Source organism: Saccopteryx leptura, chromosome 7 (assembly GCF_036850995.1).
Source record: "Saccopteryx leptura isolate mSacLep1 chromosome 7, mSacLep1_pri_phased_curated, whole genome shotgun sequence".
NCBI lineage: Eukaryota > Metazoa > Chordata > Mammalia > Chiroptera > Emballonuridae > Saccopteryx > Saccopteryx leptura.
Genome location: NC_089509.1, coordinates 17,481,348 through 17,508,501, shown reverse-complemented (window position 1 = coordinate 17,508,501; position 27,154 = coordinate 17,481,348). Strand labels below are relative to the sequence as shown.

The 27,154-nt window shown below is 50.8% G+C and overlaps 1 protein-coding gene across 8 annotated transcripts in view; it reads right to left on the bottom strand.

The window, feature by feature from the left end:
* Positions 1 to 27,154, bottom strand: part of MGAT5 (alpha-1,6-mannosylglycoprotein 6-beta-N-acetylglucosaminyltransferase) — a 374,609-nt gene that overhangs the window by 51,358 nt on the left and 296,097 nt on the right. For all 8 annotated transcript variants that reach the window (XM_066346312.1, XM_066346320.1, XM_066346314.1 and 5 more), the window contains exon 12: positions 6,496 to 6,645. In XM_066346312.1, coding sequence (XP_066202409.1) covers positions 6,496 to 6,645 — 150 coding nt within the window. The remainder of the gene's footprint in view (positions 1 to 6,495; positions 6,646 to 27,154) is intronic.

Below are 27,154 nucleotides of genomic sequence, written 5' to 3'. Positions count from 1 at the left end.
GTACCTTTTGATTAGGAACATCAAAGATAATCCAAAATAAGAAACGTACAATCAATATACAGTTTCCTGACTAGTTTTAATGAGCCAGGTTGGTGGGGTGGCTCAGGAGGGAGTTGGAGCAATGAGTCATATCAGCCTATCCATTAAATTGATTACTGGCACTGAGTGCTGGGGACAATGTGGTGGTTAGCATCACAGGCTCTGGACCCAGGGGGCCAGGGCTCACATCTTATCTCTACCATATCCTGCGTTCTATAGCTGTGGGAAATTGTTACATGCCTCTTTCCAGGGAATCTAAAAGCCCATTTATCACCTACTTCCTCTAGCTATGGAGCCTTGGTCAAGGTAACACAAGCTCTGTCACCTGTCCTTTTATGTGTGATGTGGGGGAAATAGTGCTATGTATTTCATCGGGCAGGTGTGGGGAATAAATGGGGTATTTCATGGGTAGGACAGATTGTAAAGCCTGGCACTTAGTAAGTGTTCATTACACAGTAGGTCAAGTTCAGATCCAGACTCAACTTCATGCAGCTATGTATATATGATCTTGTTTTGTTTGGCTGGTGTTAAGGTGTGTAAGAATTGTGGTTGTGGGGTTTTATAGAATGTTCAGCACCTGCATGTGTGTTTACAAATTCTCATTGTTTCATAAAGTACCTGGACTAAAAAAGGGACAGACCTCCATAGGGGGGGGCATGGTTTACAGTGACTGCCTCATGGAAGGGCCTGTCTCACGAACCACATGCTATTGCTAAGCCTTGTCTCTTCTTCACATAATGATCGAGAACCATTACTTTTCCTTGCTATCCCTTTTATGCCTTTAGAAAGAATTTACAAATGAGTAGGTATCAAGAAAATGGATTTTCCTGATAGGTGATGCTCTGATGTAGCCACTGGTCTTCCTTTTGCACTCAATCCTGAGGACAGACAACAGTAACCAAATTCTCTCCCATATGGGTCTGGCTGCACCCTCTCATGGCCTTGCACGAGCCCCTGACCTACACTAGCTGCAATTTCTCCCACAAAGAGCTTGAATGGCCAAGGGGATGAGACAGCTATCCTGGTCAGGCGTGTTTTAGTGCCCAAAGTCGTCTACTAAACCAGACTCCGAAGTATTCTCAGTTACCCCAGTGGCCTTTCAGAAACAGAACAAAATACAAACATCATCAAAACGCACATTTCCAGCACTTAGGTCATCTGGAAGGTCCAGCACAGAATCAGATGGATTTACAATATGCATTGTAGGTGGAGATAGAGAAGTAAGAAGATAGTTGGATTCACTGAAAGCCACAGGAGCTGTGCCAGCAGGAAATGTTTACTATTAAAAGGCAGCTCAGGTATCACCTCCTGGGGGAACCTCCCCTGACCACCCCATCTCTCACCCAAAGTCCACACCAGGCTGACCCCTCAGCTCCCAACAGTGAAGCACTCAACAAGCCTTGTCACTACCACATTAAGATAGGTTCCAACGGTACCCAGATCAGAGGACCTTTGAGACAAAGAGATCATTCACAGAAAGGATTCCCACAGGTAAAGGTTAGAGAAAATGGCCGTTGTAGCAGTAAAACCCTGTGGTCACGGGCACCATGACAAAACGAACATGCTAAGTGTGTTAAAAGGACCGGCTGATGAAGGACTCCTGCCCTCCACACAGCCTCAGCCCCGGACGTCACTGACGTCACCAGTCCCAGCACACCATTTCATAAAACTGGAAGGGTGAGCCTGCTCACAGCGTCACAGGAAGGTTGTATCTATGTTGGTATCAGTGTTTTTTTATTATCGCTACTCTTACTCGTGTCCTTTTCACATGGTTGTGGGGACCTGTTTGCCCGTTCCCTCCCCAACACCTGTATACTCGTTTTAGGCAAAACTGCCGTAGTCATCTCTGTATCAGAAATGCTAAATATAAGTCTGGGGATATATTCAGCACTTAATACACATTTGTCAGATAGATGAGCAAAAGAAGAAATACTGAGAGGTTAGATTTTTCCCAAATCATATATCTCTGTGAGATGTAGAGCGTTTCATGTGTATCTGGATGTGGGCTTATACTTTTGTTCTTGAAGACAGAGAGGTCACTGAATCATGTCTCTATACATTCTTCATTCTACATATGTATATGGGAGGGGAAGGAAGAGGAATACATGTGTGCACAATTGTTTCCATCTATTGGGGGCAAGAATAACTTCAGGTACTGGTCACTCGAGTGACTGCCTGAGGGTGCGTATTCTAGCATCGGAAACAGACAGAAGGCGGACTGCTCATTAGTACAAGAGCTCGTAGGCTCTCTCACAGGGTCATGGAGCAGCAGGCCAGGGGTGCCAGAAAGGAAGTGTCCCTGCTGAGGAGATCTTGGAGACCCGGGTGTGTGATTCATGAGAAGATCAAGAAATCACTACTAGAGGGCATGACCTCAAGACCCCAGGTGGTGAACAGATTTCATACTGACTCCTTCCTTCGTTCTTAATTATCTGAAGGCCTTCTATAAGCCAGGCACTGCTCCAGGCTCTGAGTAAGTACTTGTAAACAGTACAAGCCACCATGAAGCTGCAGGAGCCGGGTTTCTCTGGCAGTGGCTATCTCAGCTCTGAGAAAGGCTGTGTGTGCATCCTCATCCAAATTCATGGGAAGAGCCAAGGTTGTTTGAGGGGTAGGAATAGGATCCAACATAAGGATGGGATGGGATAGGGGTAGTACATACTGTGTGTCTTCCAACCCTGTCCAAGCTTCTGGGTGAGCCCTGCAGGAAAGCTATGCACTGACATGGTAAGAAAACAGGAACCACAGGACCCATCCGAGGGGGAGGGGGATGACTGGAGGTTCGGGTAGAGAATGTGTGTAGCAACAGTGTGGGTGGCAGCAACTTCTTCCCTGGTTTCCCGTGGCCAGAATCTGTCTCAACATTTGCTGTAGAAAGCAGGGTAAATACTCCAGCTCACTCTGAACGCTCCGTCCCAGTGTAGGATGCAAAGTGGCCCCTTATATAAGGAGCTCCCATGGGAAGACCAGGAGGAAGTGGGCATGAAGAGGTTAAAATCAGGAAGGAGATGGAAGAAGTCACATTAGAAGAGATGGGAACTTAAACCAAAGCAAAGACATGCCCCCTCCCCCCATTCTGTGTTAGTTGCTAGCTTAAACTGTACTCCTGCAGTCTGCTGGACTCAGTGACTTGTCTACGCTCCTCTGCTAAATAATTAATTCATCCCATTAGAAGAGTATTTTAGACTCAACGACTCCCCGGTTGCTTGAGCCTGATCTTAGTGGCACACTGAATTTCTCCTGTCTTCATAGGCTCCCTGCAGGTGCAGTCTGCTAATGACACCTGAGCCCCTAATGGCATGCCAAACCAAGTTCTGCTGAGCAGAGGGTCTCCCAGGCTTGGTGCAGATTCAAAGATGGCTCATAAAGAAAAATGATGAGTCAGAGACTGATTAAGCACCAATCATTTCAGGGTGTCTATAAACCTCAAGGAGTACTAGACTTGCTTCCTCTCCAGTAGCGCGCCTCAAAACCATGCACTCCGCATACATTTGCTTCCCTATACCTCCAGTTCTCTGCTGTCACGTGGATTGGAGTAAATTGTTTTTAAATTGCTCAGAGACACAGAAAAAGAAGTTGGAGGCAGAAAGGGTTATATATGCAAAGCCCGACTGGTCTTTAGTGTCATTACTTCAAAGCCCAAGACTCATTCATTTTAGCGCCTGCTGCTGTGTTCTGGGTGTAAGGAGGGGCGGTCTCAGCAGTACAGTGCCTCATTTTCATCATATTTGCCAACTGTTTTAGATATAATTCTACTGGCAACACTTTAATATATTCTAGACAGATGAATAGGCAATATAAAATGGAACCAGTGATATTCTCTGAAGGTACCAGCTCTTCAAGGATAAATATATACCCCTCACACTCAAAATTCACACTGTGATCCTTGGTTGTTAGGCAGTCTCTGATGTCGTGGCCTGGGCCTTCCAGGCCTCTTCCCTCTCCTGCCCTGGATGTAGGGGGCCTCGGCCTCTGCCTATTCCCCATTCTCTGACAGGGCAAATAGGTAAGTGAGAGTTCTTTTAAAATTTGCAAGACTGAGTAAGACACTCATGAGGCTGGGCTAATAGAAGGGTGCAAGACGGTCAGGACGTGCTGCTGTGCTGACAATCAGCGCTGCCGGAGGGCACTCTGAAGGAGCTGGAGCTTTCCCCACAATGTATGTGGGGAAAAGTAAAACCAGGCAAACAGCATTGGCACGAAAAAGCTCGCACATTTGAGAATGTCCCCCGACACAGAAGGTGAACGGGGAGCGAGCAGTGCACACGGGAAATGGGGAATGGGAGCGAGCAGTGCACACGGGGAACGGGAGCGAGCAGTGCACATGGGAAATGGGGAATGGGAGCGAGCAGTGCACACGGGGAACGGGAGCGAGCAGTGCACACGGGGAACGGGGAGCGAGCAGTGCACACGGGGAACGGGGAGCGAGCAGTGCACACGGGGAACGGGGAGCGAGCAGTGCACACGGGGAACGGGGAGCGAGCAGTGCACACGGGGAACGGGGAGCGAGCAGTGCACACGGGGAACGGGGAGCGAGCAGTGCACACGGGGAACGGGGAGCGAGCAGTGCACACGGGGAACGGGAGCGAGCAGTGCACACGGGGAACGGGGAGCGAGCAGTGCACACGGGGAACGGGAGCGAGCAGTGCACACAGGGAAAGCACTTCAGGCCTGGTGGCCACGGCCATCAGACTACAGGAGACCTTGTGAGGAAATACAGTCCTAATTAAAAAACCATGCCTTCGGCCAGGGAAAGATGTAATTTATCGCACTATTTTATTAATGGCATCACACATGGCTTGGAGGTAGAAATGGCCACATGTATTTACATATGGAGACACTGTGACAGAGAACAAGTGCCTATTCTGGTTCAGGAGTATCCATTAAACGTCTTTCAGTTTGAGTGTTTATTTATAAGGACGGCACATCAAGGGCCAGCAGAGCTTGAATATGCAATAAAAAACAAGGTCATGAGTTACGGCCACCTTCAAGACAACCTCAGTGGTGGTGGGCAAGCCAAACTCTTCTGTTTCCTTGTGTTTTCACACCAAATTAACCATAGTACCTGCCCTGCCTACCTCTGAAGGCTGCTGTGAGAATGAACCAGAACGACATATGTGAATATACTTTCCAGAGTCAGTGTCACACAATAAGTCCCTGTTATGCTGTAGAAGTTCATCCGCTCAGCCTCCCTTCCCTGCCTTGAAAATGAAAACCTCGAGTCAGGGGCCAGAGCTGAACCTTCACCATCGAGAGTATGCATCTCCATCCTTTAGGAATGCCGAGGCGAGGATGTACTTGATTTCGTCACCGTGGCCCCTTTGCCTGGTGCCTGCCATGCAGGAGCTGCTCAGTCAGTATCTATAATATTCATAAATGAAAGCTTAATAATAAACATGACAGAACCTGCAAAACCAAACTCCTGTCTATTCACAAGTCCCCTAATTTCATGGTCTTTCATGGCAGAACCAGAGACACGGGGCAACTTCCCCATGGGGTCCAAACAACATTTTCATTGTGCCACTAAAAGAGTCCTCCATCAGCGCCTCCCCAGAGGCCTGCAGCACGTGGTCTGAAACCCGCCTGTCCGTGACAGCCCCTCATCGAATGTTATCTTCCACTGGTTCCCAGCACTCAGATCAGCTGGGCTGAGCTCTGAATGAGTCATCTCCGCCTCTACACCTGACTCACTCCTGTCTGTCCCCAATGCCAGGTGCATCCACACCCCATCCATTTCTCATCTCTTACATCTCTCATAATGCCTTTCTGCTCCTCAAGCCTGAAGGGGCTTTTCCCTTGTCTGAACTTCTTCAGTGTGCAGTCAAAGGAGGAGAAGCGAGGCAAAGACGGTTGGGACACCCCCTCCTCAAACAGCGGTGCCTGGGTGGTGGGGGGCCGAGTGCCCTGGGCCTGCTGTGGAAGCTGCTGCCCTCCCAGAGACTCCAGCCCCTGTGCAGGGCCTCGCCCATCCTGTGTGCCACTGCCCCGCAGACCCCTGTTTGACACCTGGGGCAGAGCCCCTTCCTGTGTGCCACTGCCCCGCAGACCCCTGTTTGACACCTGGGGCAGAGCCCCTTCCTGTGTGCCACTGCCCCGCAGACCCCTGTTTGACACCTGGGGCCTCGCCCTTCCTGTGTGCCACTGCCCCGCAGACCCCTGTTTGACACCTGGGGCCTCGCCCTTCCTGTGTGCCACTGCCCCGCAGACCCCTGTTTGACACCTGGGGCAGAGCACGTCCTCCATGCGTTTGGTTTAAACTGCAGCAACCTCCTTCAACAGTTCACCAGCTTTTCAGCTACAGCTGGCCTAGAAAGCCACTGCCCAGAAATGACCTGGAGAGCTCTGAGGTGTTGAACAGAAAGCATGAGAGATTCTGAGACCATTTTCAATGCCAATGGAAACACACCTGAAAACAACATCACTGATGAATTTTTATAAAAACTAATAAAAACTTACCTTGGTTTCTCGAAGAAGAAACTGCAGGTCCCGCCCACTGAGGATTCCATGGTTTTTCACATAACTGGGAATATTCTTTGTGCTCGAGCCGTGAACGGTGGCATGCACTTCCATGTATGTGTGGATAATGTCCAAGTAGACCTTCTTATTCTGTACAGGGAACACAAGAAGGTGTTTCTCATTTCTCTCTCTCTCTTTTAATTGAATGTATTGGGGTGACACTGGTTAATGACATTATACAGGTTTCAGGCACTAATTCTACAACACATCTCTGCACACCGTATCATGTTTACCACCTTTTTTTTCACTGTCATAACCAGCTGTCTCATAGCTAGAGGCCAAAGAAATGGGAGTTCCTAATATGGAGACTGCATAAATCTGACAATCCAACTCCTAAAACTTTTTTCAAAGTAATCTGACCAGATTTTGAGGGTAAAAACAGTCATATGGCCACTGTACAACTTTGTAAGAAGAAACATACTATACACACACACACACACACACACACACACACACACAGCAACATATTACTGAATATCAGTGCTAGCTCATGACCAGTTTTTTTGAAGTATCAAGCTTGTTTTGTAAGTTACCAGGGACCCAGCACTTCGCTTTCAGCTGCCCTGTGTGTGGGTGAGGAAGCTGGGGAAGGAGAGGCAGGCGGCTGACCGGGTCTGTATCCAGGAGCCAACCTGTCCCTGAGGAATACAAGCATCCCCAGACCTTGCCAATATTTCTAGGGATGATTAACTCACGTTGTCAGAACAGGATCCCCTCCTAATTTGCATCACGGGAAGAGAGTTTCCCACAATATACAGAGACTGACTCGGCAGCTGGAGAGATAAGCCTACCCCGGGAGACAAAAGTGGAAAAGATTAAATGTAAGCTCTGGTGAGCCCTGAAACACTTGAGAGTAGTTTTACTTTTATTAGCAGCAAAACAAAACCTCTTTTCTGTGCTGAATTTTGAGGCACACTTTCTCTATGGAAACCAGCCGCGAAGGGGCAAGCAGTTTCCCTTCCTCTCCTCGTTTCTGTGTGACTCAGTTACAAACCCAGGGTTTCATAGGCTGCTTGTTTTTTTTTTGGGGGGGGGGGGTTGTTTTGTTTTGTTATTTAATTTGAAAGACTCAAGTTCTGTAACATTTTCCAGCTGTATAAAGGTGGGACCAGGGTTCCTCGTCTGAGCCTGTTTTCAGACACCAGGCAAATGCTGTCATGGCCAGGTTTGCAACTTAAGGGCACAAGGAACGTACGGGGTGGCATCAGCAGCCGCAGTGCGAAGAGGACGGGACCGCCACACTTCTCCATCCACCCGGGGGGCGGGGCCCTTATTCTGCCGGTGGGGGCACTGTGAGTGGGGTTCAGGGTCTGCCTTCTGACATTCACTGCCCTGGTGAGGAGTATTATTACAAAAGACTCTCGACTTTGGGGGGTACATGTTTCAAACTGTGCGTCAAAAGTCTTCATGACTGGAAAACCAGTGCTGGTCACATTCTCCAGGGTGACTTGGTTCGGAGTCCACTAAGTCCACCCCTGCCCCCTAATATGTGATTAAAATTGAACATTTTGACTGAAAGTTTAATTTCATGCCACGTCTGGCGTGGCTGGAAGATGTTAAATTCATTACTTCAGAGATTACATCTTGAATGAGTGCAGAGGTGACTACAAACAGTTTATAAACCATGACCTCCCCTTCAGAGCTTGAGCCAAACTGGTAGAAGTTAGCGTGAGGGGCTCTGTGACATCGATCTTGCGCTAGCTATCCATGATAACTCCTGCCTCCACAAACCCCTTCTCAGGGCTCCCGCCCTATCCACAGCCCTGCCACCGCTGACCGGCCCAGGCTGTGTCAGACCTAGGGGGACCCATTCTTTAGCTGGCCTGGGACAGTGTGTCCAGGTGCAGGAAGATGGGCTGAGCAAGCCGGCTCCTCTCCCGGGAGCTCAGAATCCTGCACACAGAGACACTGCTGCCAGATGGCCTTGGGCTTCTGAGCAAAAAGGTCATCAGTGTTGGAGTCTGGGCAACGCATGTTCTGAGGAAGCCAGCAGCTGGTGAGCAAAGGGGAAGAGAGGGAGGGGGCAGGGGGGGCGGGGAAGGGGAAAGAGGCAGGAAAAAGAAGGGAGATGCAGGGAACAGAGAGGGGAAAGAAAACAAAGAGAAATGAGAAAGGTGGGCCCAGAGCTGCATCTGGGTCCCGTCTGTCCCTAGCTGCTCCCCATCCTAACTCCCCCAGGCCTTTCTGGGTCTGTCTTTACAGTCACAGCAGCTGCCCAAACGCTCCCCTCCTCACACGTATACTTGTGCTGCGCTGGGTGGATTCCCATCACCCCACAGGAGGCCTGCCAGGACATTTTACCGGACTCCTGGCTGGATTTGCAGTGGGGTGGAGGGCAAGCATCTCTCCTTCAAGCAAAAGAAGACATTCTGTGAAAACCAGCCGCTCGCTAGTGAAGATGAACCAAAGACTCCTGGACCAGGTTTGCAGCGAGTGACAAAAGAGACCCTGAGTGGCCCATCTGGCTCCTGTCCTGGGGAGGAACCCTCACTGCAGACAGACTCCTGATAAGGGTCTGGGACCAAACCCCTGGGAAGGGAACAACGTGCTGGGTACTCAGGCACTGACTGCAATCCCAGGGCTCCTTGAAGTATAACAAGGGGCAAGTTCAGGCAAATAGAAGTAATGCAGGAGCTAATAAAGTCTATGAACTTATTAACATATTAGGGCTTGATAAAAACTGAAAGTAGAAATTACCTTCAGAGAGGACTCATAATTTCATGAATAAGATCACAACAGGTTATCAGAAGGAAAAAAATAGTTTCAAACATAACTGGACACTTTGAAATCGACATGGCCATACGTTGCCAGTTGTCAGTTCTGTAGAAATCTGGCAGGTGTGAACCACGTTACGGATTCCAGGTAAGGTGACCCGAGGCCCACTAACAGTGAGCTGCCCTGCTCCCCAAAGCCATGCTCACTAGGTGTTAAAGGGACCCGGGAAGGGTCTCCAGCTCAGAATCGCTGCCTGAACTTCAGGTTCAAATATCCAACTGCCTCCTGAACCTTCTGTGTGAGTGCGCTGCAGGCGTTTCCATCCCGACAGGTCAAAAAAGGGACTCCATGACACCTTCCTGACCCTGAGCAGCAACACTGCCCCGCCACGCAGCTGATCTCAGGGACTAACAGTAATCCCCAGGTACCTGTACAAGAATCACACCTGTTATTCCACACATCAAATTAGTCACAAAACACTGTCGATTCGGCCTCCGTCACATCCAGCTTGTCTCCTCTTTAGGTTTTGATCTCACTCACGTGGATGGTGTCAAGATGAATATAACCAGCATCTTAACACATCTCTCTGTGGTTCAAAAAGGTGACACAACTTGTCCATGCTTTCTACAAGGAAGCAGCAGGTTGGACTGATTGCAGAAGAATTTGTGTGGCTCAATGCCATTTTCTTAACCATGTGAAGCAGTACTATTCAGTATCAGGCATATGGACACTATTTTTACATATGGACATTTATATTAAGTACAAAGCTATGCATGGGGGTGACAGACACTAACTTCCAGATAATAATTATTGAGGGGGAGGAAGGAATGGTTTGGGAGGTGGAGGGAGCTTTCATATTTCACTTCTCTGTTAAAAGAGAAATACTGCAAAATATGAACATCTATGATTCTGGGTGGTGGGTATATTTGCTATGGGTAATATATTTCATAATGAGGTAAAAAAAATTTGAAAAAACAGAAAGCAGTCTGTATGACTTCAAAGCCTGTACCATTGCCAGCACACGGGATGGCTCAGTTCTTGTCATAAAAATGTTTCATTGCTTCTCTTTTTTTAAAAAAAATTTTTTTTTTAATTTTATTTATTCATTTTTAGAGAGGAGAGAGAAACAGAGAGAGAGAAGGGGGAGGAGCTGGAAGCATCAACTCCCATATGTGCCTTGACCAGGCAAGCCCAGGGTTTCGGGCCAGCGACCTCAGCATTTCCAGGTCGATGCTTTATCCACTGCGCCACCACAGGTCAGGCCTGCTTCTCTCTTTAATGCGCATTGCTGTTCTCTTGTGTTTAAGAAATAGGATGCTAAGGTTTCTTATTAAGAATGACTCTGGCTCTGGCTGGTTGGCTCAGTGGTAGAGCGTCGGCCTGGCGTGCGGAGGTCCCGGGTTTGATTCCCGGCCAGGGCACACAGGAGAAGCGCCCATCTGCTTCTCCGCCCCTCCCCCTCTCCTTCCTCTCTGTCTCTCTCTTCCCCTCCTGCAGCCGAGGCTCCATTGGAGCAAAGATGACCCGGGCACTGGGGATGGCTCCTCGGCCTCTGCCTCAGGCACTAGAGTGGCTCTGGTCACAACAGAGTGACACCCTGGATGGGCAGAGCGTCGCCCCCTGGTGGGCGTGCCGGGTGGATCCCGGTCAGGCGCATGCGGGAGTCTGTCTGACTGTCTCTCCCCGTTTCCGGCTTCAGAAAAATACAGAAAAAAAAAGAATGACTCTGCCTTCCTCTCCCCCGGAAGGCCTCCAGTGGGGAGCGGGTGTGCCAGGGCGAGGACTTTTCCCAGCACACCCCTCCTCCTCCCTCATGGAACTGGGTGTTCTGTTGGTCCAAGAACTGGGTCAAGATCACTCCCTAGAATGCTTTCCCTCCCTGACGTAAGAGACAATGGTCAAAGAGAAGTATTTATTCCCTAAACCCTGTCACCTACAGATTTGTTGAGACATAGTCAGAAGGGGCCTGGCACTGAGCAGCACAGGACAGCACGCCACCACCCATCTCGGCCACGAGGAGTGCCTCAGAAAGTCCTGGCCGGGCAACTCACTGCCCTGTAATGCTTTCCATCTCTTGTTCAATTTAAATTCCCTTTAAAAACAACTAATGAAGCTGAAGAACATTTAAATCTACCTAGATGCAGAGGGAAAGGAGAGAGCTGCTGGAGCCAGGAAAGTGCTTCCAGGGGTCCTGGCCACATGTGGTGCAGCTGCAGACGGCCCGTTTGCAGAACCAGTGGTAAGATTTTCAGAGCCTAAACAGAGAGCTTCAGAAAAAATGAGTGTCTAAAGCAGGAGGAGACGTAAAGTGCAGAACCAGGAGCCCTTTGTTCTTGCTGGTGAATGAGGGGTGCAAGAATGCTTTTTTTTTTTGGCAAATGGCAGTATTCTGAGCTTTTGGTCACAGGTGGATATTATGCACTTTTCTCCTCAGCAACCACCCAGATCCCCCCTGCAGACACAAACATCCGGGACCCTATTTCCCCTCCTCCACATGGCACCCTAGGATGTGTCACTTAAAAAGGATAACTTGCCCTGGCCAGTTGGCTCAGTGGTAGAGCGTCAACCCGGGTGTGTATTTCCCAGGTTCGATTCCCGGCCAGGGCACACAGGAGAAGGGCCCATCTGCTTCTCCACTCTTCCCCCTCTCCTTTCTCTCTCTATCTCTCTCTCTTCCCTTCCTGCAGCCAAGACTCCATTGCAGCAAAGTTGGCCCAGGCGCTGAGGCCTCCACCTCAGGTGCTTGACTGGCTCCAAATGCAACAGAGCAGTGCCCCAGATGGGCAGAGCATTGCCCCCTGGTAGACATGCCAGGTGGATCCCGATTGGGCACATGCGGGAGTCTGTCTCTGCCTTCCTGCTTCTCACTTCAGAAAAATACAGTAAGTAAGTAAGTAAATAAGTAAATAAATAAATAAATAAATAAAAAGGTTAACTCGGCAGCCCCGCCTGAATTGTCTGGACCATGGAGAGCACCTGGTGTGTGCTGAGCCAGTGGGCATTCTCTCCAGCGGGAGCTGAATGAGTGAGGAAGAGTCAGTCCCTCTGCAGAGGCAAAGCACTGAGCTCCAGACCAGGCTGCCAAAGCAAGGCTAGGTCTGCTGTGCGCAGGTTATGCCCAGTCTGACAACAGAAGTCCTCACAGACAAGGACAAGTGCGAGAGAGCTCATGTTCCGGCAGGGTCTTGATCCACACGTCCAGTTACACTTCAGTCGTGGTGCATCCCTGCCCTTCCCTGTGCTCTGAGGGTCAGCTAACCCCTACTGTGGCCCCCATTAGGAAAGCTGGGCTTTCGTTGTTTCAGCAATAAGAGTCCTGACACTTGTAATTGAATTCTTTAGCTTGACCATCATAAATTATGATTATATATTTTTTAGGTAAGAAGGGAGATAATGAGGTGGACTCCCGCATGCACTCCAACAGGGATCTACCTGGCAAATGCTTGAGTACTAAGCTATTTTTAATGCCTGAGGCTAATGTGCTCCAAAGGAGCTATCCTCAGAGCCCAGGGCCACCTTCAAACCAATTGAGCCACTGACTGTGGGAGGGGAAGAGGGAGAAAAGGGAAGTGAGGGAGAAGCAGATAGTTGCTTCTCCTGTGTGCCCTGACCAGGAATTGAACCTGGGATGTCCACACACCTGGCCAACACTCTATCCACTGAGATACCAGCCAGGGTCTGACCATCATAAATTTTAAATCATTTTTAAAGTAGTAGCTTCTACCTCTTCTCCCACAAATACAGAAATTAGTCCACACCATGGATTTATGAATCCTATCTAAGGGTAAAGCATGTTTTAAGAAACATAACATCATAGCCTGACTGGGTGGTGGCACAGTGAATAGAGTATTGGACTGGGATGCGGAGGACCCAGGTTCGAGATCCTGAGGTCGCCAGCTTGAGCGCGGGCTCGTCTGGTTTGAGCAAAGCTCACCGGTTTAGACCCAAGGTCACTGGTTCAAGCAAAGGGTTACTCAGTCTGCTGAAGGCCTGCGGTCAAGGCACATATAAGAAAGCAATCAATAAACAACTAAGGTGTCGCAACAAAAAACTAATGATTGATGCTTCTCATCTCTCTCTGTTTCTGTCTGTCTGTCCCTATCTATCCCTCTCTCTGACTCACTCTCTGCCTCTGTAAAAAAAAAAGAAAGAAAGAAACATAACATCATAGAGGATGCCTTTCCCCAAACCAGCCATGGAAGCTCTTTGCTATCTGCCTCTGGGATGTACCCACGTGAGAGGCTGGGGTGAGACTTGTTGACTCTAGTGAATGAAGATCTTGTAAATCTTCCTCTACAAACAGCCTCCTTTATTCACTCTGGTGTCCACCCCCTTCTGCTGGAGCGACTGTCAGAATGTGAGCTGAGCTCCTTGTATGAATGGTAACACAAAGGACGGACCGACCTGCTCGGACTCCCCACTGCCTGCTCTGCTTTCTTGTTCTCAGTTGGTGTTCACACAAGCCACGCTGCCCTCCACCATCAGGCTGGGAAGAAACTGCTCCTTGGGGGAGAATGAGGGTCTCCATTCCCAAACAGTGTCCCAGAAGCACACGGCACAAGATCCTTGTGAGGTGAACCAGGGCCAGTGAGAAGCAGGAACAGAACGGAGCCCTGGCTCCTCTCTTCTACACACTGTATGCTAAGGAAGAGGCCCTCCCTGCACTCCGCCCGGAAGTCCAGAGTGCCCAGTGCCCACACTGCTGTCTGTGTGGTCACACGCTCCATCATGTTACCTGGCACTTCCCTTTTCCTTCAGCCCTGCTGCCCTGGGCTTGCGCCTCCTTCCCCAATAACTAGTAATGCGTGAATCTTTGCCTCAGGCCCTGCTTTCTAGAGGCGAAGACACTATTTCTAGGTTCGTACCCCTTCAACCCACCCTCCTCTGTGCCAGTAGTTTCCCAAACGAAGGATTCAGCTTTCCCATATGAAGTTTTCCAAAGCCCCTCATGGCACGGAAAGACCAGCTACTCAGCTATGCATACAAGGCCCTTTACGACCTGGGCTTCTAGAAGCTCTCTAGCTTTATCTTCCACTACAGGTAGCTTCCGAATAATGCAGGGGTTATGAGTGCCCACCCCGTGCACAGTAAAAAATCTGCATATAACTTCTGACTCCCCAGAAACTTAGTTGTCCCGGGATCTGTGAGGAATTGGTTCCAGAACCTGCACAGATACCAAAATCCAAGGATGCACAAGTCTTTATAAAATGGTGTAGGACAAGGCAGCGTCGGCCCTCTGCATCCATGACTCCCAGCAGTGGGTCAAAAGCAGTACAGGTACTTATTGGAAAACTGTCCATGTATAAGTGGACCCACACAGTTCAAATCCGTGTTGTTCAAGGGTCAGCTGTATCCCCTCCTCCTCTACCACACTCGCTCCCCATTCCCAAACCTCTCCTGTACCGTCACCCACACCTGGCCTGCCACTGTCTTCGCCGGCCATGCCCGTCCTTCCTCCTTCCTTTACAAGCTGGCTTTCCCTGCTCGCCCAGGTGACGCTAGCTGCTGACCACCTCTGTGCTGTTAGCATTGTTAAATTAAACAAGGAGGTCATTAGACCGAAGTGACTATAATGCCATGGCACCCTACGTAAGCAAACCAAAAGCGAGCCAGTAAATGCCTCACAATTACAAAAATCAAAATGCTAAGGACAACCAGTCACAAATGGCCAAGTAGGCTTTAAGTCCTAGTCGATCAAATACTCTCCTATGATACAGCACAGGCACTGGTGCCTGGGAGTGGAAACTACCAAGTGGCCAGGAAGCCACTTAGTCCAGGTGGCTAGAGGGAAAGCCAGATAAACCGACTGCAGGAATGTCACCACTCCTCCACTCCCTACTTAGAAACACAGAGGTAGCTGACTTTATCTCCCTGCCACCTGCCTGCCTCCTTGACTGACCGGCATGTTCAGTGGGCCGGGATTTGACAGTTATTTATATGACCTTCGTGGGTGGAGGTAGTGAGCTATACACCATCTTGTCCACACAGGGTGGGGGTGCGGTGGGGTGAGTAGTCACCAGGCAACATAGCTGGAAAAGGAAGTCACCTGACCCTGAAACGGAAAATTCCAGAAGCCTTCCTTTTTCAAAAGACCCATCTTTTGTCCCCAGTTTACAAAAACAGCCAAGGGGAGTCAGGCCTGGAGCCAGTTTGGAGGCCCCTCCTTCCCTCTGTGCTGCCTCCCCTGTGCTCGAGCACAAGACTAATTAAGTCTGTCTGGAAACTTTTGGGGGGTTTCCCCTTAATTTCTATCTTGGGGAACCCAAGAACCCCTAGGCTGGTAACATTTTCTTTGCTTCTGCACTTTCTACAAGTCTTTCCCCAGCTCCTGTCAGAGACACGCTTCTAACAACTTCCAGTTGGTGCAGAACTACTGGAAGCAATTTTTGCTCAAATAAACTCTGCGTTACTGTGCCTCAGTTTATCCTACGTGGCCTCTTAGGCTGCCCTGTCACTGTGTGGCCAACCTGTGGGACTGAACTTGTCAAGGGTGCTCAGCAAACACATACCGGCTGGCCAGGGAAACAAAGAGACTGCCTGAACCACAAACCACTTATGGGCCATGAAAAGGACGGGTCTCAGGCCTGGGCCAGTCCATCTTCCCTCCTTGTTTCAGGAGCCGAGCTATTCACAGACAAAACCTGCTCCCAGTACATGTGGTTAAGGTCCATGATTTAAACTAAGAGTATTTTAATCAAAATAAAAGGAGAGTGGATACCTTAAACATTATATGCACGGTTGATTCAATCTCCTTTAAACATAGCTACCAAGTTGAAGGTGTTCTCTCAGGAGTGGTGAGGTCAAAGGAAGGGAGGGAAGGAGACAAACAAACAAAAAACCAAAACCACCCTCATCGCCTGCTCCTGAGGCTGCATACAATTAAAAAAGGGTGAAAAATTCTTCTAGTCCAAGATCAGAAATAAAGTTCTGAAACGGAAATCTCTGTGAATTTTAGCAGTGAAGCAGAAACAATTTACATTATGGAATAATTTCAAGTCTTTGCAGTTTCAGCTCCTTTATTTCAAGTAACCCCCAAGGTTAAGGTGTGTGTGTAGGGAGTGTGTGGGGTCCTCGTTGTACGCCACTGAGGCCTCCAGGCTTTCGAAGACCCTGGGAAGCTAACATTCTCAAAGCCTGTCCCCATCTGACCCCCTTTCCCCAAATCCTCATCTCTCAGGGATGGTGAGGAAGGATGGTGCTCAGTAACAGTAGGGGGAATAATTTTGGTCTCTGGCCTAAAGAAAGAAACTGGGAGACTTCTGAGGCTAAAGGGTAAAGCAGAAAGCAATCAGCCCTATTCTTGCAACTTGATAGATTTATAAAGGAAGGATAATATCATATCCTAGTTATATTAGACACTGTGCTGAACTAGACTTGAAAATAATGAAATATATATAAAAGCTGTTTAAATACAAACGTTATTTTAAAGTATACATTGGTTGTATTGCCCCCAAAACATAAAATGGCACAAGTTAGAAATGAGTCCTGAGATGGCCAGAGCCTTCACTTCACTGCCCAACTTGACCAGTGCACAGGACGCCCCGATCTCCCACACGGACCAGCGGTGAGTTAACATGCTTCCCGATTTCCCAGCACTTTCAGGTTCCAGGGCTCTCTCTGCCTTAGCATGGGAGGTTTCTGCTAGTTAACGAATGCTCCCCTGGGGACCCACCAGCCAGTTTGTGAAAACAAGAAGCCATTTGACACGACCTCCTTTCTGCTTTGAGAAGGGCTGGAGGTCTCCAAATTGTAAAGCTGGTTCCTACCCCCTCCCCAACACAGGCACAACTAGTTATGGATAATGATGCCTCTTCTTCTGTGGCACGAACTGCGCAGGCCCGGAGCACAAAGCCCACCAGCTACGCTATTGTGCTGAGCAGACAGACTGCAAGATTGAAAAGAGGCCTCTGTGGCCCAAATGTGTCAACAGACTCCTGCAGGAGCTTTGTCACCAGTTTTATCTGGGTAGTAATCATAGGAAAAAGGCTGTTTGGTGACACAGAGAAAGGTGTCACAATGGCAGGTTAGAGAACCAAGAGTTCTGTCTTGGCAAAACTGAAGCTGCATTTTTTTTTATAAAGCCTACAAAGGTTCCGTGAATTGTGGGTTGGATGAAGTTGACCGGTAAGTCTGTCTCATCTACGCCTGAAAGAGTGGAGGAGAGGATATCCCGATGGCCTGTGGCCAGTGCCTGACAATCAGATGCTACCTAAAGGCCAAGGAGAAATGGCCACTCCACAGGACAGCCCTGGTGTCTCCAGGGAAGGATTTCGGAGCACCGGACGGGCATGCCTCAGTGGAGCATGATGGTCACACGGGGTCGAGGGTATAATGGGCACAAACATGGGGCTCCTCCCACCAATTAAAGTGAGGCCCCAAAGGTCATCAACAAAACAACAGAAACCAAGGACGCTCCGTAGTGAGCAGCCAGCCCCCCTCCCCCCACCTGGTGAGGGGAGGAGAAAGGCCATCTTTGGGGAGATGTTAGATGCATTCTCTTTTCTACCTTCCCAGTTGAGGAGGGCCTCTCGGGGATCCCCTGGAGAGCTTCACCTGTATCCTGGCTAATTTTTGGTGCACAGAGATTGACTCCAGACTCCAGATGTTAAACAACTGGAAACTGGGGTGGGAAGGTGCCCTGAAGGAGGAGTTATGAACTGGGCCTGCTTCCCTCAGTGCAGGTGTGGGCCGCCTGACGCCCAATGGGTCCTACTGGGAGGACCCAGGGAGTGCGGACTGCTGAAAACCAGCCCTGAGAGGGAGCCACGCAGCCGGCCTGAGGTGAGTGGTCCACGGGAGGAGGGGCACCGCGAGACCCACAGCAGTCCACCAGGGACAGGGTCTGTGTTGGACTCCCACACAGGCAGCACTCGGACTAGACGGGATGGATTCCATTCCCACGAGAGTCTCCCCCTCTTCTCAGCTCAGCCCTCGCCCACTGCGTCTGGGAAGACCTGTCTGCAGCCCGGTCTGAGAGACAGCCAGGCGTCACGAGGGTGCGGTGCCCACCAGCGCCCTGGTGTCGCACTGCCATGCAGGCTTCTCAGGTGAAGCGGCCCCTCAGAAGTGGGACGGAAGGTGCTGGACCTGAAATGACGCCCAGAGTTTCCGCTCTTAAACGGAACTATGGTTCCAGGAAACTAGAGTGGATACTTCAACTATCGCACTTGGAACTAAAAGTAACAGACAGGTTATTATTATTATTATTTATTTTATTTTATTTTATTTTTTTGCATTATAGGACCTGCTCAAAATTGTATCCAAGTAGCAGGAAAAACTAACTCTGTAATTCAAGGGAGAAAAAGTTGTTTCTTGCTTGAATTCAATGGAGTCCCACTCTTTCAACTTAATGGTTACATACAGATACAAGGTGATTTCAGGTGGAACATGGGTAAATTTTTAAAAATTTTTAAGTTTTAAATCTATTTATTTGTGGTTTGGAAAAACATAAGTGTCACAACCATGAGATTTCATGTTTATTAATCAGTTAGTGCATGGCTAAAGTAATTATATTAAAAATGAATCCAATAAAAATATTAAGACATGAACAGTCCAGGTGGGGTATGGACAAAACAAAAGTCCTGACTTGGGGTGGATGACCTGTGTCTGGAAAACCTAAAAGCAGGGGAGAGTCTCATTTTACAGGTGGGGCCACGGAGAGGTGACGAGGGCTGCACCTGCCAGTCCACCAGCACCCTGCTGCCAGCCCACGGCCAGGGGACTCCGGGCCACTGCTTTCCAGACAGCAGGGACAGAGCAGGGCAGAGGCACGCGGCACAGGCTTCTAAGCATCAAAAACGCAGACAGACGGAAGAGGTGAGTGGTGGTCCAACTCAAAAAGGAAAAGAAGGTGGCAGACCACTTTCTCTTAGATGTTGTCTCACTTTGCAAAAGTCCAGGGGGGGAGTGTCCTGGACAACACAGGGGGGAGTGTCCTGGACAACACGGGGGGGGGGCGTCCTGGACAACACGGGGGGGGGGGAGTGTCCTGGACAACACAGGGGGGAGTGTCCTGGACGACACCGGGGGGGGGGGGGGGGGGGGAGTGTCCTGGACGACACAGGGGGGGGAGTGTCCTGGACGACACGGGGGGGGGGGAGCGTCCTGGACGACACGGGGGGGGGGAGCGTCCTGGACGACACGGGGGGGGGGGGGAGCGTCCTGGACGACACGGGGGGGGGGGAGTGTCCTGGACAACATGGGGGGGGGAGCGTCCTGGACGACACAGGGGGGGGAGCGTCCTGGACGACACAGGGGGGAGCGTCCTGGACGACACGGGGGGGGGGGAGCGTCCTGGACGACACAGGGGGGAGCGTCCTGGACGACACAGGGGGATAGGGGGGGAGCGTCCTGGACGACACAGGGGGGGAGCGTCCTGGACGACACAGGGGGGGAGCGTCCTGGACGACACAGGGGGGGAGCGTCCTGGACGACATGGGGTGGGGGGAGCGTCCTGGACGACACAGGGGGGGAGCGTCCTGGACGACACAGGGGGGGAGCGTCCTGGACGACACAGGGGGGGGAGTGTCCTGGACGACACAGGGGGGGAGCGTCCTGGACGACACAGGGGGGGAGCGTCCTGGACGACACAGGGGGGGAGCGTCCTGGATGACACAGGGGGATAGGGGGGGAGTGTCCTGGACGACACAGGGGGGGAGCGTCCTGGACGACACAGGGGGGGAGCGTCCTGGATGACACAGGGGGATAGGGGGGGAGTGTCCTGGACGACACAGGGGGATAGGGGGGGAGTGTCCTGGACGACACGGGGTGGGGGGAGTGTCCTGGACGACACAGGGGGGGAGCGTCCTGGACAACACGGGGGGGGGGGCATCCTGGACGACACAGGGGGATAGGGGGGGAGTGTCCTGGATGACACAGGGGGATAGGGGGGGAGTGTCCTGGACGACACGGGGGGGGGGGGAGCGTCCTGGACGACACAGGGGGGGAGCGTCCTGGACGACACGGGGGGGGGGGAGCGTCCTGGACGACACAGGGGGGGAGCGTCCTGGACGACACGGGGGGGGGGAGCGTCCTGGACGACACAGGGGGGGAGCGTCCTGGACGACACGGGGGGGGGAGCGTCCTGGACGACACAGGGGGGGAGTGTCCTGGACGACACAGGGGGATAGGGGGGGAGTGTCCTGGACGACACGGGGTGGGGGGAGTGTCCTGGACGACACAGGGGGGGAGCGTCCTGGACAACACGGGGGGGGGGCATCCTGGACGACACAGGGGGGGAGCGTCCTGGATGACACAGGGGGATAGGGGGGGAGTGTCCTGGACGACACAGGGGGGGAGCGTCCTGGACGACACAGGGGGGGAGCGTCCTGGATGACACAGGGGGATAGGGGGGGAGTGTCCTGGACGACACAGGGGGATAGGGGGGGAGTGTCCTGGATGACACAGGGGGATAGGGGGGGAGCGTCCTGGACGACACAGGGGGGGAACGACCTGGACGACACAGGGGGGGAGTGTCCTGGACGACACAGGGGGGGAGCGTCCTGGACAACACGGGGGGGGGGCATCCTGGACGACACAGGGGGGGAGCGTCCTGGACGACACAGGGGGGGAGCGTCCTGGATGACACAGGGGGATAGGGGGGGAGTGTCCTGGACGACACAGGGGGATAGGGGGGGAGTGTCCTGGACGACACAGGGGGATAGGGGGGGAGCGTCCTGGACGACACGGGGTGGGGGGAGCGTCCTGGACGACACAGGGGGGAGCGTCCTGGACGACACAGGGGGGGAGCGTCCTGGACGACACAGGGGGGGGAGTGTCCTGCACAACACGGGGGGGGGAGTGTGCTGGACGACACAGGGGGGGAGCGTCCTGGACGACACGGGGGGGGGGAGTGTCCTGGACGACACAGGGGGGGAGCGTCCTGGACGACACGGGGGGGAGCGTCCTGGACGACACGCTTTCACCCGCGGCACCTGTCTACTGCCAACTCCTGAGCCAACCCCATGGAGGAAGCTCCTTCCCCCAGTCTGACCCGCAGGGACCCTCTCCCCGGTGAATTTCTCAGGTTATCAGAAAGAAAAGTCTTTCTCTGAGGTGAGGCCATGCAAGGGTATTGGAGTGAAGCGTCTGGAGGCTGGAGGCTTGGGGAGGAGCCTCAGCTTCGCTGGAACTGCCTGGATAAGGCTGGACAACCTACTTCATATTTTGCAATTTCAGGTTCCTCAGCTGTAAAATGAGGAGCTTGATAGTTTGCAGGTTCTTTGAGCCCCAAAGTCCATGATTTTGAATGTATGACTTAATGTGCTTTCTGCTTTTCCAATGGGAGACTCATTAGTCCACAAAGGAAAGAAGGGGTAGTGGCTGCTGATGGCCCCCAGGTCCCCTCTCCCAGAAGCTCACCACCCCTAGGCGATTCGTGCCGGCTGGTGACCTCATGGCTGCCCCTCCCCAGAGAGCTGCCCTCCACGAGGAGGGCCAGTGACTGACCGTCAGGAAGGTAGAACAGGCGGGCTCTTGTCTCAGGTGGGGCAGGCTGGAACAGCACACTCTGCAAGTCCACCTCCCCAGAGGAGGCAGCTGAGGCTGGCCTGCAGCCGAAAGCCCGGAGTAGTGGCTCTGGACACGCAAAGGGTATTATCTGTTAACACGCCCTCCTTTGGGTCAAAGATCATTTTCAGTAATAACCATAAAATGAAACGAATAATAATAATGGTGAGAAAACAAATGTAAGACTGTAGACCTTTTTTCCCCCTCAACTTTGTATATATTATTGTCAATAAAGAATGAAAAACTTGGCCCTAGCCGGTTAGCTCAGTGGACAGAGTGTCGGCCTGGCATGTGGATGTCCTGGGTTCAATCCCCAGTCAGAGCACACAGGAGAAGCAACCATCTGCTTTTCTTCTCCTCCCCCTCGCCCTTCTCTCCCTTTTCCCCTCTCACAACCAGGGGCCCCATTGGGTGGAACAATGGCCCAGGCACTGAGGATAGCTCAGTTTGTCAGAGTCAGCCCCTGGGCATGAGGACAGCTTGGTACTTGAGCACTGGCCCCAGATGTGGGTTGCTGAGTGGATCACAATTGGGGGTGTGCGGGAATCTGTCTATCTCCCCTTCTCTCACTTAACAACAACAACAACAAAAGGAATGAAAATATTACCACGTAAAAACAGCAAAGTAATAGGTTAATACTTTTTAATCACTTCACTGTATTTTTCTATAAAGGAGAAAAAATCCTCTGTGTTGGTCTCTCTCAGTAATAAACAACAACATTACATTTTCTGGGTTTTGTTTTGTTTTGTTTTTTTACAGAGACAGAGAGGGAGTTAGAGAGGGATAGATAGGGACAGACAGGAGCGGAGAGATGAGAAGCATCAATCATTAGTTTTTCGTTGCGTGTTGCAACACCTTAGTTGTTCATTGATTGCTTTCTCATATATGCCTTGACTGCGGGCCTTCAGCAGACCGAGTAACCCCTTGCTTGAGCCAGCGACCTTGGGCTCAAGCTGGTGAGCTTTGCTCAAACCAGATGAGCCTGCGCTCAAGCTGGTGACCTCGGGGTCTCGAACCTAGGTCTTCCGCATCCCAGTCCGACGCTCTATCCACTGCACCACGCCCGGTCAGGCACAGTTTTTGGTTTTGATGGTTAACTTTTGTGACCTGTCACTGACCATTGGAATCAAGGCTCTTCATATATCCATGTATACAGTGTCCAATTATCTTTCCTCGTCATTTGTAGAGGAAGACGTTTTATTAATTTCAAAGAGTTTCTTTCATAGGAACCAAGACACACAAACGAGAAGGCACACCGTGACCAGCAGGGCACATAGCGGCCAGGCCATCCCCGCACCCAGGGTGAAAAGTAAGTGCTTTCCTGCAATTTCTAGCTCTTCCATATGTAACTGTCTTTCAACCAGGGGGAAAAACCTGTCTGCAAAACCACATCTTGCAGCCCTAAAGGACACATTCCACACATAGTGACTATGTAGAAACCTGGGAAGTGAGATAAATGGAGAAGGCTCCATTTTGTTGGTCAGTCAGGCAAGGAAAACAGAACGTGAGCCAGAGCCCACACCTACAGGATGGTAGGATGGTGTGTGCCTTGTCTTTCATTTTAAAGAGAGGGTGTGGAGTCCACAGCCCTCAACCCCATGCTAGCCTCTCCTGGAACGGCACAAGAAGGGAAGCTTGGGAGTGACGGCCCCACGTGCAGATGCAGGCGTTCCACTGTACTGAGCGTGCACGTGCTTCTCTGTGGACCCTGTAAGAGCAGAGTGTGGGGGGCGGCAATTGGTTCTATTCATCTGATACTGAAATATAAACAACCACAAGACCAGGCCAAACTGCTGGGGAGAAACAGCAGCAAGCACGCTAGGACTGAAAACAGTGCCATTTCGTGTTTCTTTTACTATAAAAGAATTAAAGTAATTCTAGGATAGTATTTGAAGGTATTCTCTTTAGAGCCCTAATTAATAATAAAAAGCATCTTTTTGGGGATACCAGCATAGCCAAACAGATCCAGGTAGGTCACAAAAATGCCCTTTGGTGACATCCTGGATCTCGACTGCAAAGTCTGCACAGGAAGATGACAGAGTCCGAGTAAGACATAATTTAGAGCCAGGGAGCTCTTCTTGTTGGAATGGTCAGACACAGGGTGCAGAGCACTGCTTCAGAAAGACTGAGGATGTTTTAAGGACCCTTGTGCCTGGTGGCTCTTCCCAGCAGTTGGCATTCAGCGTGAATACCGCTTTCCGGGATGGATGGCAGAGGTGAGCCACCTGTCACCAGCCTGCTTCGTTATTCAGTGTAAAAGAGGAGAGATTGGTCTCTGCCTATGACTAGCATCTCCGAGGGCAGGCCAGCTCCCAAACTGATCTGCAGTAACATGGCCATGCCCGGGGACTCCTCCATATTTGTGTACGATTTAGCAGGCGGGCTGGGGTCAGGAATTTGGAGGCAATCTGGGTTTTTATTCCAGCTCTGTGAATACCACCTCCTGCAGCTCTGTAAGTAACTTCTTGCGGGCCCCTGGGCTAGTTCCCAAGCTTCTGCTTTCTTATCTGTAAACTAAGGGAATAGTAAACCTGGCCTATTACCAGAGAAGTGATCACAGAAACAAACGAGACTTTTTTAATGAAGTGAAAGGGTCCTGACTCCCACATGCTCTGACACTCACACAGACGCACACACCCTGTTCTCTGCTGTGCCTCCGCGAGAGTGCCCAGAAGGAGCACTGCCTCACCGGGCAGACCGTCCCTCACCGAGGCGTCTTCGGTCATCAACACTGGGTCCACGGCCGGCATCGCCTCCAGGAGGGCTGGCACGGGTTTGCTTCCACCATCCACACGGCTGCTTCGCATTTCTAGTTTGGAGCTCTAGCGCCTAAGGACTGTGCTTGTTAAATTCCCTCTCCAAGGCATTCAGCCAGTGCAATATGCATCAATACTCACGACTTCGCGATGATGGATGTGTCAGTATGTAATCATGTGCATAATCTCTCCCCTCAGAATAGCAAGTGTCAACACGTCGCTGTTGGAAAGGCTGTGGGACCCAACATGTGATAAACCAGACGCTTAAAACACAAGATTCTTTCTTGGGCTCTTTTCTTCCCCCATTCCAATCAAACTAAGAACAACCTTCTCAGTTCTAGGCATAATCTCTCTGCTTTTGGAGAAAGCCACAGGGCACAGACTGAGATTCAGATTCGGGCACGGCAGTGAAAGTCCCCCAGAAGGACAGCTCACTGCTGGTCTGTGAGTGGGGGGTTGATTTAGGAGGAAACCTAAAAATACCTTCCTTCCCCTCTCCTTGAAATAAATCAGAGGCCGCTTCAATTTCTTTCACTCACTCCTGACTTTTTGAAAGCATCACGATAGAATAAAAGCGATCAGCTTAATTAGCACACATATGACTCTAAAATGCTGCAAATAAATATATTTAGAAAGGGAAAGCATCTAAAGTATCTAACTTAGAAGGAGGAGTTTGAAAAGAATCAAATTTGACTGGGAAAGTAAAGCTGAGGTCTCACGCTTGTCCATCACTGTGGAAAACCTCCTTCACGTGTTCTGTGTCCTCCTCTCTCCTACCTAATCCACAAGTCTCCCTGCACCCCTCATATTTCTCGGGTGCTGTGCAAACTCTGCCCGACATCGGCGCTCACGGGCTCTCCCCAGGGAGGTACAGGAAGAGGGGACCAACCTGGAGTCAGTTCATCTGGGTTTCAGTCCGGACTCTGCCACTTAGTGGCTATGTGTCCTTGAGTAAGTGCTTTCACCTACATGCACCTGGATTCCTCAGGTGATAACCGCCCTCCCTTCCAGAGAGGTCCAAAAGTAAGTAAGTGACTTCAACAGCCAAGAGCCGTGCCACAGTTAGCAGAATCCTCAGGACCACGCGCCTTGTGTTCTGTGCTAGTCAAGCCTTTCTTCTCTGCCCTGTGTCCATGGCTACCTGATGGTTATCTCCAGTGTGAGAAATGCCAGCTTCCCTTTACCACCTCGGATGGTCCTCTTTAGAGAGCTTTGAGTGGCACCTTTCTCTTGACACTTTCCTCATGCAGATCACTAATAGCACTACCTGCCTCCCCCCAGCTAGGGGACCCCTGATCTCCTCTGTACTGTCTCCCACCTTGTTAAACACTGCCTGAGGGTTTGGTGTAACTCCTGTTCCTCCTTGATTCCAAGCTTTGTGGGTGGGAGGTGTTGGTCAAATAAGTTTGTAAAACATGGTTTTTATGTTTGCTCGCTTATAGTTTGCATTGGGGGCTGGGCAGCGCCACGTATATGTGGTCTGTGAAATTGCAAATTACCTTCCTGCTTGGGAAGGGCCATTGTTCTGATAATGTTTGCTGGAGGAGAGGTTTTACACCAGAAAGTTTTGAAAGGAAGAGAAGAAGGAGAAGAAGAGGCAGAAAGAAGTCATGTTTGCAGAGTGAGAGAGAATGCAGAATGCTGAAGAAGAAGCCAGTTTTGCAGAGAAAGAAGCCATGTTGGCAGGGAAAGAGAAGATGTGCAGATGAGGAACCAGAGGTGAGGGGCTTTGCGAGCTCCCCTGAGACTGGTGGGATCTTTGATTCTAGGAGAAACCGGAGAAGATTCTCCTGGTTGTGGAACTGGAGGAAAGTGTTTTTCCTGTGTGTTTGCATGCTGGCCGGTGCAAGACTTTAATAAAGAAATGATCCACCATTTTTTGGCTCCACTGTTTCTTTACTGTCTGCCCAAATTCAACGAGAACCTGCCTGTGCATTGCCGCGGCTCCTGGCCATACAGGAGGCAAGGACCTAGTCATCTACATCTCTGATCATTAGTCGGTGCCACTGACGGTTGCTCCACAAACACTTGCTAAACAAAACAGGTATCCGAGAAGCACAGGCTCTGGGGTCTGAAATAGGACAAAGAGCAGCAGGAGTCTGAGAGTCCGTGTAACTGATGCTGAAGAAGGGAAATTTCTCCAGTAATAAAAACAGTGCAGAGGGTGGGAAGTGGCCCGCATCAGTGGGGGCCTGGGCCCAAATAATTTGATATTTTTAAATAAGTCTGCAGTGGCTATTTTAGCAAAAAATCAGTGACCACGACCTAACTTAGATTGTGTGGGGGGAAGAGGACTGAGTTTTCCTACACTAGAATATATACCATGTGATTTAAATTTGTCCTGGGTGGTAGCAGACTACTCCATGCAGATATTAGTGGACACAGACTCAGATTAAAGTCATTCAAGAAGCCCCACATTTGCCTAACCAGGCGGTGGCGCAGTGGATAGAGCGGCGGACTGGGATGCGGAGGACCCAGGTTCGAGACTCCAAGGTCGCCAGCTTGAGCACGGGCTCATCTGGTTTGAGCAAGGCTCACCAGCTTGGACCCAAGGTCTCTGGCTTGAGCGAGGGGTCACTCTGTCTGCTGAAGCCCCACGGTCAAGGCACATATGAGAAAGC